At 38.3% G+C, this 13,222-nt stretch overlaps 2 protein-coding genes across 2 annotated transcripts; both read right to left on the minus strand.

Moving 5' to 3' along the window:
* Positions 1-697: 697 nt before the first annotated feature.
* Positions 698-11,611, minus strand: LOC108679860 (EF-hand domain-containing family member C2). Its single transcript, XM_047883736.1, has 16 exons — positions 11,585-11,611; positions 10,247-10,425; positions 9,617-9,741; positions 9,282-9,355; positions 8,793-8,924; positions 7,705-7,796; positions 7,132-7,333; positions 6,621-6,861; positions 6,137-6,302; positions 5,521-5,663; positions 5,272-5,444; positions 4,246-4,408; positions 3,629-3,766; positions 2,844-2,979; positions 1,728-1,824; positions 698-951 (listed from the first exon to the last, which is right to left on the minus strand). The coding sequence occupies exons 1-16, from the start codon at positions 11,609-11,611 to the stop codon at positions 823-825; spliced, it is 2,217 nt and encodes a 738-aa protein (XP_047739692.1). The 3' UTR covers positions 698-822.
* Positions 11,612-12,170: 559 nt separating this feature from the next.
* On the minus strand, positions 12,171-12,975 carry LOC108679868 (histone H1.0). Its single transcript, XM_018168598.2, has one exon. The coding sequence runs from the start codon at positions 12,905-12,907 to the stop codon at positions 12,362-12,364; it is 546 nt and encodes a 181-aa protein (XP_018024087.1). The 5' UTR covers positions 12,908-12,975; the 3' UTR covers positions 12,171-12,361.
* Between the last annotated feature and the right edge of the window lie 247 nt (positions 12,976-13,222).

The following is a 13,222-nucleotide window of genomic DNA, read 5'->3' on the forward strand; positions in this document are numbered from 1 at the left end:
AGAAGCAAACGAAATCACACCAAAAAGCAGTCCAAAATTTTCCCACCTACAACAAAACAATTGAATGTATAAGTTATTTTCGAGTTCTAAAGTAAAAAACGATCTTGAATGAATATGGATTATGATTCCAGTTTATTAGGCTAAAAGTGTCTCCAATCAGATATAATTAAGTGATTTCGAGTATTTAACGAGCGCGTGTGTCTTTTAACGAGTGATGGCATATCACGTCTTATCATCTTATCAGTCGTAATGGAAAAGGTCAAAAATGCAAGACTTACGTATCAGCTGTAATTAGTCTCATGTAAAATTAATTTAAGGTCGACTTTATTTCTTTATTTTTGTATATAGGGTCATGTCAAAATTGCAAACGCAAGTTGTTAAGCCGATAGGATTTTCCAATCATATAGGAGAGTAAATTCAGCATTTTTGCATGGTACATAAATTTTGAATTGAAAAATATTCATATCGAACGTATCATTTAGTAATTATTTTGTCGCGCTCTACTCATAGTTTCACAATGAAAGATTAAAAAGCTCGGAGAATTTCAGTGCGTCGGAGACGACCAAAATTATTTACGTAAGAAAAACGGTCTAATAATTAATACTTGTACCATGATATTGGTGCTTGCAGCTCAGTGCTTCGAAATCGTAAATAATTGACACTTCTTATTTTTTGGAACATTTTATTAGTACGCAAGACAAATTCTTTCCCGAGCTCATGAACTTATGGCCAAAAAGAAAACTTCAAAACCATTTATTAATGATTTAAATCATCAGCTGACACTAAAAGCAACATAATGAGCGTAAGTTTCAAATTCTAAAATTATTTTGTATTAGTATGAGCGAGTGGCTTCAGCAAATCGCGGGCCATCCCAAGGTCCTCCAGCAGAGGCCCGTACAGCACAACGTCGCGCGCTCTCTGCATCGCTGCAGTGAAGCCTGCTTCTGTCAGCTGAGATATCATACATACATAAATATTACTGTTGTTATCGAAATAATCTAATTGAAATAATTGATTATTATTATCGAAATAATTGAATCATATGAATGAAATTGATCATTTTCTTAACGGAATCATTCCATTTAGGATATGATATCCAGTTTTCTGGTCAATTGCATGCAAAGTGACCATTCGATACCTTATGATTGTTTATAATTAGCTTTAAACTACTGAAATTGTTATGATGACTATCTATTCATGATGTTACACAATACTCAATAGCATTAAACATTCCTATTGAAAGTTAAATGCATTAGAAGTGAACAAAGAATGAGTACAGCCTGACGTCGAAGCTACGCGACGAAAAATATAACTCAGTACTCACTGCAGTGAGTGACAGAGAGCGCATTTTCTCGTCGACGAAAACGTGAAGTCACGGACGGACAGACGGACAGACGGACGGACATGATAAACGCAATAGCGCCTTTTTCCATAAATGAGAAAATGCGCTAAAAATTATCATTAGACCGTCGAGTTCATAAGATACTCAGATCATGTTATTTATCGGCTGTCCTAAGTTAGTATCAGAGCAAAAACTAAATTCTTAGACCATAAGGAGAGATCAAATATCTAATAAAAGCTTCTAATTTATACATTTGACCCAGAAAACTGTGCAAGATCAATATTGACACGGTAATATAACGAACATCGTGGGATCAGCCACCCGAGAAAACATTGTTACTCCCACTGAGATGAAATTATTTAAAATAAGATATATATTTACGCACCGAACATGGCAGATTAGAATAAATAGAAGGTCGTTTGTTGTGGTCGACAGCGTCACAGAGACTCTTGTACTCCACGGCGCCCTCTTCGTTGGTCCAACTGCGAAAGAAAGGCATAAATATAGCATACGACTATACAACAAACAAATTTTCATTGGATAAATTATTTGTAAATTTCCCCTATATGGATTTAGTAATCTCGGCGCTGCAGTGTAGGCCTGATGTGGCCTGTCGCTGTTTATTTTTTTTTACAAATAAGGTTATATAGAACGATAACGCTGACGGTGACATTTCCTACTAACTCTCAATTCGTTGTAAAACGACATAATTTGAATAGTTTTAACGACATACGAACTATTATCTATCGTATATGAGTAATAGTTTCATAAGGTTATTAGCTTATAAGTGATCTCATTCCAGTGACCGGATGGCATCATGATTCAACCATGGGATGGCATCATTAGCCTGTGTGTCTATGAAGACAATTGAATTATGAGAGTGAAATATGGAACATGATTAAAAGTTCGGTTTGAAATTCTGTAATGAAGTTGCAAAAGTTGTGTTGAGGTGCCCATTATAATTACATATTTCAACTTTTGTCGTCACAAAGTATAACAAATTTATTAGAAGTGTAGCAGGATTGTACTAACTAAATCCTTGCTCTAATATTTTCAGCGAAGTTGGATACAATTTTGGAACCCGCCACTGCACGACTCCGTTACAAAAAACTTTGAAGCAATGAAAAAAACTTGGAAGTAATGAAAACTCTGCCTAAATAATTCCTAGTGTAAAGATGTGATAAAAAATAAATTTAAAAGTGTCGACAATTTCCCAAAGAATGACAAATGAGGATAAAATGCAATCAATGCTAGCTAAAATAGAGATTTCACATTGCAGCCTATAATGCTAGCAGATGAAGCGAAATGATATATACTGTACGTAACTAGCTTGCACTTTGAAAAGAAGCTTAGTGACCGACTATAATGCGAAAAGCAATGTTATGGGGTTATTTATGAATAGAAAACTGGCTATAGAAGTTAAATAGGAATAATTTCTTACAATAATTAATAAATAATCCTTCTTATAATAAATTGATAGTGTCGGTCATGAGCATCTTACGCGGTGACAAGCGCCGATGCCAGCGATGGCGGCAGGGGTAAGCGGGCGCCCCGCATGACAGCCCGCGCCTCGGGGCCGGACACGCTGCCCCGGCCTGCCGTGTCGCGGCTCAGGAACGACAGCTTCAAGTCCCCAACTATAGACACGTGATATATCCCGAGGTTAGCAGAGCATAGCGCTTTCTGCGTTTATTAGGCCGTAGGCCTGTCGCCGATTCTTAACGTCGCAGATCATTCACAGTTTGTTGCCGTCTCGAACCCACAACTCACTGCTCCAAATTCTGCTGTGTGTTAGTATACTGTATTTTAATGCAGCGTTAAAACGTGTGTGCAAAACGATGTTTCTTGAGATTCAGTGCTTTATATTGTATACATTAATTTGAACACATTTTATGAGTTAAAAGAAAAGTTACCAAATATTTATTCAAACGTTTCCAAAGATATTCTTGAAAAAATTGTATGTTTAATACTGTTCGGTCCTTTATATTATCGTTTGAGATTTCGATGTTGATTTTGCAAAATACACGAAAAACTTTTAACGGCCAAATTCATCTTTGTTCTTGTTTACGGAATGTAGATACGATCGGAGTACAATGAGGCTGAATCAATTGCACTGAAAAAATATAAATAAATTGTGGCAGGTACATAAATAATAAACATGTTGAAAGATATTAAATTATTTTGTTTGGGGTGTTCGTGAAGAGCTTTGAGTATTGAACATTCGGCAATGATTCTAGTGACATAAAAAGCTCGCACTAATTTTTTTTATTCATGGACAACTGATACCGGAGACGTGGTGTTTCTTGAGGTAGAGGGCTGCGAGGTGCGCGAGTTGCTGAGCCGTCAGAGCGTCAGGTCGCCTCGTCCTGTGACGTCGGCACAGCGCGCTTACTTGCTGCGCGCTCAGCCCGCCGCTGCCCGAGCCTTGAGCACGAGACCAAGAATTATGATTCTGATAGGGAAATTTGAAAAAATTAATTGCAGTAAATTGTGAACTACTTAGCTAACAATTATTTTGGATAAGTATTTTAATGAGTTAGTGTTTTTCTAATGAGTTAAATCTTAGATGCAAAATACAAGCAAAATTTTTCATTCATCATTCAGTCAGTACACTCGTTGACATTCGGCATCATTTTTCATGTTGTGTACTTTAGAAAACCTTGGCTTGGGAAAACTATCTTCCTATTATGTACTTTAGAAAACCTTGGCTTGAGAAAACTACCTTACCATTTTGTACTTTAGAAAACCTTGGCTTGAGAAAACTATTTTACTATTATGTACTTTAGAAAACCTTGGCTTGAGAGAACCAACTTCCCATTACTTACTTATGAAAACCTATAAATAGCGCCATCTCACTATTATGCACTTGTGTAGACCTTGACGCTAGAGTACAGTCTACGTACTGAGAGCTTGCGAGAGAACATAGAGTGCGTCGGCCGTCTCTAGCGTCCCGGAGAGCTGAGGATCGCGTTGCGTGAGCTGACGACACAAGTCGCTCAGTGACGCGGGGGATGACAGCTTCGTCTTGGCGGCGGCCAGAGCTATGGCGTAGTTAGCTTCTGTAAACTAACGAGTTGACCCTTAAAGTTTTAACTTAATAATATACGTTTAAAAATTACTTTTTAAAGACAACACTTCCAAAGAATCCAGTGTCTCCAATCTTACAGATGTACAATTAATTTCTCATTTAATTTTCGAATATTGAAAAATTTAATTTTTCAATTTTTTTAATATATAAAATTTTTAATATCTTAATTTTTTTTAATTATTTATTCTATTAATTGATTCATGCATTGCCTCGGACTTCACACAAGTGTGCAAAATTTCAGATAAATTAGACAGGTAAAAGTGTGTCAGATATCAGTTATAAGATTTGTAGCTGACAAAATTACTTTTTCAATTTTTTTGATATTGAAAAAAAAATTTAATTTCTAAAATCATTTATTTTGACATTTGATTCATGCATTGTCTCCAACTTTACGCAAGTGTGCAAAATTTCAGATGGATAGGATAAGTAGAAGTGTTAAATTTTGATTATAAGATTTGTAGCAGACAGACAGACAGACAAACAAACAAACAAGAAGTGAAGTTAAAGAGAAGTGTTGTAATAAAATGATGCGCTTGCGAATAATGTTCAACGATGTATGTGCAAAAAAAATTAGTTTAATGTCAAATGTTGTTAATGACGAATTTATTAACGTTTAAAATGGAAATTGTTATTTTGCTGAAATTAACAAAAAAAAAGTGTCGAAATAAAAACGCACCATCGGCAAATTTCAAACAAGTAATGTTATAGAATATAGAGGAACACTGTTCGTGCCCACAAAATGATGAAGAATAGAAGTTGTTCCGTTCCGTAATAAAATAAGTCATTCCGTAAAAAATTTGAACCTATTTTAACTCATTATAGCTGGTGTAACCCCACTAACTTGGTCAGCGGATTGTTCCATGTAGGCGCACGTAAATTCATCGGCTCCCGTAATCTCAAAAACATGCGAGAAAATGGACACTGTGCCGCCAATGAACAGCGATGTTGGGGCAACGATGTTGCCCTCTGCGTCGGGAACCAAATTCCTACTGAAGAACACGCCCGCACGACGTCCTGTAATGAGGTGATAAGACGCTTCAATAATATGGTTTGTATCAAAAGGGAATACTAAAGTTTAGAGTTCAACAACCTGAGTTGATACGAGGAACTTCATACACGGCGATGGTGGAATCGCACACGAAGACGCTGATAATGAAGCGACGAAGGGCATCGTTTTGATCATCACTGACAAGTCGCGCTGAAAACCGAAGAACTACGTCCTCTTTGCCAGACCTGTTACAAGTAGCTTATTAAGTAATAACTAATTAGTTATTACTTTATATATACTTTATATGTACTTTATAATACTTTATTACGCCGTACAGTATTGAATTACAGAAAACTTACAAGAATACATTACCAATAACTTATTTTAGGCTTGTGCACTCAAATTTTTTCTTTTTCACATATGCAGATCGTCAAAAAATTATGTCTCGTGGCGCAGTAAATAAAATATATTTTCAAATTAAATTTAGAAACATTTATTGACGGGTGCACGCGTGTGTTTGATACCTTATTTTTAAGTTAAAATAATAGGTCAAAATATTATAATAATATAATATATGTCAAAATATAATATAGTCGTCAAAATATTAGTTTACGATAATTCCATCACGATTCCATGTATTTCAGAATAAACTTTAGAACAACGTTTAAATTGTGCATCCGTGCAAATTCATCCGTGCAAAATGCACATCATAACTCACAGTCTGCTGACGGAGCGGTGGGTGGTGAAGGAGACGGAGGTGGGGAGGGGGTGTCGTGGGTCCTGGACCGCCTCCTCCAGCTTGGGGGGGTCCAACGCAACCGATCTCCGGGGCATGACAGGGCCAAGGCTCTCCGTCAGGTACTGGTAACTCGCAGGAGTTTGTTCTAGAAGCAGGAATAAATTCCGGTTAGTTCCATTGGTATTTGCAACCTGATATAACGACTGGAAAGGCTTCAGACATTCATGTTACAGTTTTTAAAGTTCCATCGGCATTTGCAACCNGTTTTCGATTTGGAATTTTATTATCAGAATTCAAGTGGTTTGGGATACTCCCATAGTCGCACCCACAAAAGGCTGTAAACGCAACTTTCCAGGACGGTGAATGGAATTCATATCATGAGTCTCGATTTTCGTCAAACTGATTCAAATGTACAATGTTGTTCTAATTTCAGAACTACTCGGTTGTTTGAACAGACACTTGCCAATTCCAAGCACGTCTTTGCAGTAGGTCGTAGTGAAGGAGTCGCACTCCACAAGCCGCAGGAGCCTGCCGTTGACGCAGACACACGCCCCGAGCACCAGGTCCCTCGGCCCGAGGAACTCTGGCGGTGCGGGAGCGCGCGGGCATCGGTCCATGATCGTGCGGTCCGATGAGGGCGACAGCGATAACACGGGACGGTTTGTACAGCCCAAGCTCGACACGCCACTCAAGTCGCGAGGATTCTGCACTCGAATAAACTTATTTATGTGCATAAAAAATATCGAAGTCCGCATTGAAAAATCTTTATCATTATTTTTCAATATTTAAGTTGGATTAGTTGTAGAAGTGGAATATGGGCTTCAAATTGGCAATGCCGTATTTGTTACACAAATTGATCAGTTTAGAAACATAGTCAAACAATAGCCTTTTAATTATAAATGACGGATGTTTTTCCGAGAAAAGCCCATTAAAATACTAATTTACTTTAGGCACTCGAGCGTTACACTTCTCACTTTAGGAACCAGTGAACGACGCAGTATCCTAGTAGTGCTGTCTGCGCTGCCTCCACCCGCCTTGCCTCCCGTCGCTGTCTGAGGGTGACTGCGGATCTCAATGGTCCCATCTTCAAGGTAACATCGTAGTTCGATTTTTTCATTGAAGATGGTCGTGACTCCACCTATTCGAGGAGTGCCACCCAACCATTCACCGTAAAATCTTGCAATGAAAGAAGAAATGAGAGATATTGAGACACTACTATTAACTTTTGGTCTAACTCTCTTTAACGCAAAATGCAGTTTCTCAGCTGAACATGATGCATGAGTTTAGTAACTTTCAGTACAATAATTTTTGTGACGTTATGCAGTGCAAAGCTAACTCATAGTTACTTCTAATTCGGGATATGAGCATTTTGGCTCGTTTTCCTTCTTTCTAATTGCGAAGGCAATTCTTTATCATCGTGACGAAGGCAGATTTGTTTCATAGTGACGGAGACAATGCAGTTTAATTATTTCTTATTTTTTAAATTTAAAAGTGATTATTTTTATTCAGCGCAAGTCCTAACCATTGAGTAGGTCGAAGATTCTCACCTCAAAACCTTGCCCACGTTCTGCACGTAAGTTTTCAATGGAAATTGTTTAGGCCAAGCAGGAGGGGCGACTAGACGACCGGTCTGCTTATCCTGCCGGAAATAAAAGATATGTTTACAAACAATTAAATTCAATAAGTCGCATGGGAACAATCAGCATAAATTAAAAAAGCTTTAAAGTACCACATAAACAAAATTATTATAAATATTTCAACGTGTTTGATTCGTAGCAAAAAAAACTGAGAAGTAGCACAAACACTTGCCACACTTCGAACAATATTATCCCCGAAACTGTTCGTCAAAAAATGTCAGCATGGCAGGCAACGAGATTCTTCAACAAGCTAATGATGAACTTATTTTTGGCATTTTTTTTTTTGTAATTGATGGAAAATTCAAGCTGTTAGGTTTAAGTGAATATAGTCTGGAATTTCAACAAAAAATCATTGTCCGTATCAAACGATTATGGAGTGCATACGAATGACCCAAAACACTGCACCTGATTTTTTAAACAAATTTATTTAATTATCAAAAATCTTCTTTTTAGAATTTGCTGGAGTAAATTCCACGTCACTTGGCGCAGTTTTGCAAATTCGTCAATACTTCTACGTCGATCTTTAGGGATCAAGTACCTAATTTTCTCAACAGTTTCTTCAATGTGGTATAAATGGAAGGACGGCCTGAACGAAGTTATTCACCAATTGGCATTTCCCTTCTTTTCAAGCGAAAAAAAAAACACCCTAAAACATGCGTTCTTCCTATAGCATAATCCCTGTAGGATGTCTGTAACTTTTTCTTCCTAGTTTTCCAAAGAAAGAAGCAAAATTTTATGGCAGCACGTTGCTTACGAAAATCGTAGCACGTTGCTTACGAAAATCACCCATCCTCAAAAACGACAAGCGCGCAAAACAAGTGTCACAAGAAAATTTGCGACAATGGAACACGGCCTTCTTGGGCAGCGATGCGTATAGCACACTAATGGCATACATTAGCATATGCACATAATGGGAGAATGCGGAATTACCGAATCTGCGCCCATCGTATAATAATATAATAGTGCGTCATGGGTAGGAATTTGTTGCAAGGTCTTACCTGTGTAGGAGTTGGGGTAAACGACACCACCGGAGGAGGCTGCAAGCCCAGTGCCCTGAGGTACTGGAAGGTGGAAGTGTCGCAGCCTTGCACTCTGTACTGCCTACCGCTGATGTAGATGATGTTATCTGCCTGTGAGGTGAACAGTAAACAATGCAATGCTTACCAGTGTACTCGCAGGCAGGGACCGATCACCTTCATAGTTATCGACTCTTTTATCAGCCAAATATTATTTTTAATAATGACTAGTTTGGCGGTGTGAAGGAGGATATTTGATAACAATGAAACGAAGAGTTACTTTCATTACGGTTCACGTAAACAAGGTTCAAGAAGGTACTTGATACTTGATGAAGAAGGAAACGCTATATTCATGATTTTAAAGTATTTATGAAGTACAAGTCTTTGTAATAGGTAGTGTCATGACAAACATTTTTAAAAACTAAAATTTTACAATGCATTTTATATTGTTTTAACCCTAAAAATCAGTACCTGCAAGCACTCGGGAGTGACGTAAGTCGAAGGATCGTGAATAAGCGGAATGCGTTGTCTACTCAAAACTTTTCCTGTAAGGCAGAACAAAATAAATAGATAACTTATGACAAGCCAAAAATATTTTTCTAAATTAGTGTAGGTGTGCAAATTGTCCTCATTAAAAAGTAGTAGTGCTTATGGAATAAATAAATTGATTGATATGTTACTTCAAAAATTTCAAACCAACAAATGAATGTAGAATTTCACACATCTAGCGATAAATTACAGAGGAATGAAAGTTCAGCGACACAATGTTGCCAGTACAGAAGTTGATCGTGTAAGTAATAACTAACTTCCGCTGTAGGAGCCGGTGTTGTGAGCAGGTTGTTGCAGCAGCACAGCTGAGTTGTCCTCGGTGTACAGGAGTAAAGTGTACTGTCGATCATCCAACCCAGCATGCACTCGGTCATCGCTTGATCTGTCCATAGTATAGCAGAGTAAATACAAATATGTTGAAAATACTACCGAATAGAATAATTATCATTACTTTAATTAAGAGAGAAGAAGTATTTCTTTGCTTGAATTCTGTTCAAACGAAATTCTATAGGACGACATTTTTAAGGTTGTACATATAATTCTCCAGCTTCGGTAACGTATCCAATTTCGAGCTAGTTCAAATCAACTGTGATCCGGTATGAAATCCAAGCATCTCTAAGTTCTGGCATACTTCCCTTCATTAATTTCCGGTTTAGTTGCTATGAAAACAATTTTCTTGGCATTTGAATTCTCAGTGTTCTATTTGCCTGATTTAAATTTGCATGATCTCCATAGTCATATTCTGGATACACAGCAACCATGGTGTAAGATTTTTACAAGATATATCACTATTTTCGGGTAATAAAACTGTGTGCGCATCACTATCTCATAAATGGAATCGAATCTATCTTCTCTGATTAAAATGTATTTCCTGTTGCACTACGCACGGCTGCAAGCCAGGATGCAGGCTGTCGTCCCGCACGATGCTGGTTACTGGGGACTGCGCTCGCCGTTTGGGGGGCGAGTTCCGTGCCAAATCCCACGACGCCAAGTCTGTCCCCACGCCCCATGCTGAGGCTGGGGAGCTCTCGCTTCGCGCTCCTCCCCACAAACGAACTCGAAGGATCTGTGGGTAAAAAAGTCGAATTTAGCTTTATCGTTCCATTCATTATTATGAATTGTGTATGAAATATCGTTTGAGTGCATTTATTACACATAATAATTACTTAAATATGATTTGAGTGCGAAAAAAATACATGCCTTCTGATCATTTAGATTTTAGCATGGACTATATTTAGGAAAGAAAATGTCATAGAAATTTATTTGATTGCAAAGTAGCTCTACTTAATTAAGTAGAGCTACTTTGCAATCTTAATTGCAAAGTAGCAATTAAGATTGCAATTAATTTACCGGGTGTGCAATACCAACTCTTCTAGCGAATTTTTTCATTTATGGAAAAAATGCACTATTGTGCTCGCCATGTCCGTCTGTCTCTCCGTCCGTGACTTCACGTTTCCATCAACGAGAAAATGCGCTCTCTGCCACTCACTGCAGTGAGTACTGAGTTATATTTTTTTAATGATTGCATATACTCAGGTTAAAAGCACAAGTGTTCGACGAACAAGGAGGGTAACTTCATTTTGTCGATTTGTCGGCCGAGCACATGGACTGCCTGATTTGATTTTATGTATTTATATTTTGAAAATGTGTTATTATCGCTACGTTTTCGTTCTTTGAAGTGTGTTAGATGCCAGAAAATTAGATTAATAGAGTTGTTGCTCGTACCCATTGTTACAATCGGAAGAATAAGAATTTATCATGGATATATAGCTCACAGTGAATGAGTTTCCCAGTCGGCAGGTTCATCAACATTGTACCAAAATAATGTTTCCAAAAAGATGGAGGAGATAATAATTCAATTTTGAAAAGCATTATATTGTTACTTTAAAATTGCATGAGACATAGGTATAAATTGTTACCTGACTGGACATCTGCAAGTCTATGACGATAGTCTAGACTTCGAAACTCCGCAACTTTACACCGTGAAGCGTCATCGAAGTAACCATGGCGACCAATACCATCGTTTTCTACGAAGTTCAGATCAAAAAGAATTTTGTAAGATAAACTAATTTAGACTGAAAATAATTGAAGGGAAATACGTACTACTGCTTATATTTGACACCTCAAGAAGCAGGCTCAAACTAATAACCATACCAGCGATTTTATGTTTCTCTTCTTTAATCCAGCGTTACCAAAATGGAACCTAATATGACCTAGCAGCATACCGATACTGGAGTACTGTTGTAAGCCATGTCTCGTGAATTTGCTGGAATAAATCAAAATAATGAGCAAGCCTATATACGTACGTGTACGACCAAATGACAAGTTTCGATTTATGCAAACGGTGACGTCAACTAAACTGGGTTTTGAATATACTTGATTGATAACAGTCGCGAAAAACATCTGATATGACCAGATCGATTACCCGATTCACCTCCAGTTTTGAGGGAAGTGACCTACATTCAAGCTCTTCTGCAGTAGTTGCCAAGATTTTCCTTTCACGATAAAAATGATCAAACTGCTTATTCTACCTCATACTTTTGGATTGAACATCAGTAATCTTTATTCAATGTTAGCCTTCGTCGAGGGCAATGATCTAATATCTTGAACCCTTTCTATTTAGGCCTACAGCTTTTTCATTTATTGTCAGCAATCAATCATACGTAACATCGCATGTCTCACAGTAGAATTTCTTCTAATGTTCCCATTGAATATTCAAGCTTACCGCATTTTCACATTCAAATAATGGATTTTGATTGTTCGGTCTTCCTTCCAATTGATACTAACATCGACGGATAAATGAAACGAGAGTAAGAATTCTTAAATTGTATATATACAAATAGATTTCTATCAGGTACAACACTTATGTCAGCTATTCTTCACAGAAGATAAGGCCGTGCGCAGGCCATAGCTGCTAAAATTAGTTATCAGATCGTCGTCAAGTCCGTGTTCAGTAGAGGTGCAAAATATGGATAGGTCGTGAATCGTGTACCGGTGCGAGTCTATTTCTTGGCGGCCTTCTTCGGGGACTTCTTGGCCTTCTTCACTGCGGGCTTCTTGGCAACCTTCTTAGGAGATTTCTTGACAGCCTTCTTCTTGGGGGTTCCAGCAGCCTTCTTAGCGGCGGGCTTCTTGGCGGCAGGCTTCTTCTTAGGAGTGGTCGTCTTCTTCTCAGCGGCTTTCTTTGGGGTGGTAGCTTTCTTATTCTTGGAGCCAGGTTTGCGTCCTCGTTTGCCTCCTGTTCCAGCGGGTTTTTCGTCCTTGGCGATTCTGAATGAACCAGAAGCACCACTCCCCTTGACTTGCTTCAGCACGCCTGCAATAACTTGACGTTTGAGTGCCAGTTTGAGGCGAGACGCAGCTTTCTTCTCATCTCCAACCTTAAACTGAGCGACAATGTATTTCAAAATTGCTTGACGAGAAGATCCACCACGTTCCTTGAGACCCTTGATGGCAGCGTTGATCATATATGAGTATGGAGGGTGTTCGGCCTTCTTCGCGGGCTTCTTAGCCTTGCTAACTTTCTTTGCTGGGGTAGTATCGGCCATTGTTAGGGTTTACTATTGATGGTCTTGATCACAAGAGAGTAACAGTGATTCAGTCTGACGATGAGAGCAGAATGTCAATATGGAGTGACAGTCTCAGACTAGTTGCAGCGGTCCGACGTGAAAGTAAACAGCCAGCTCGCGCGAGCTTCTCGAACAAATTTGCTTCGAAGCAGACAGAATTTGTGTTTGTCAGTTTTTCTAATTCGCAAATTATGTCATTCAGGTGCATTAATCGCGTAAAATAATGCCCAGCTTTTGAAGATAGATAATTTTTCTACTTGGAGCTTGAATATTTCTTCTCCAAAGTCTACAGAA

Source organism: Hyalella azteca, unplaced genomic scaffold (assembly GCF_000764305.2).
Source record: "Hyalella azteca isolate HAZT.00-mixed unplaced genomic scaffold, Hazt_2.0.2 contig13536, whole genome shotgun sequence".
NCBI lineage: Eukaryota > Metazoa > Arthropoda > Malacostraca > Amphipoda > Hyalellidae > Hyalella > Hyalella azteca.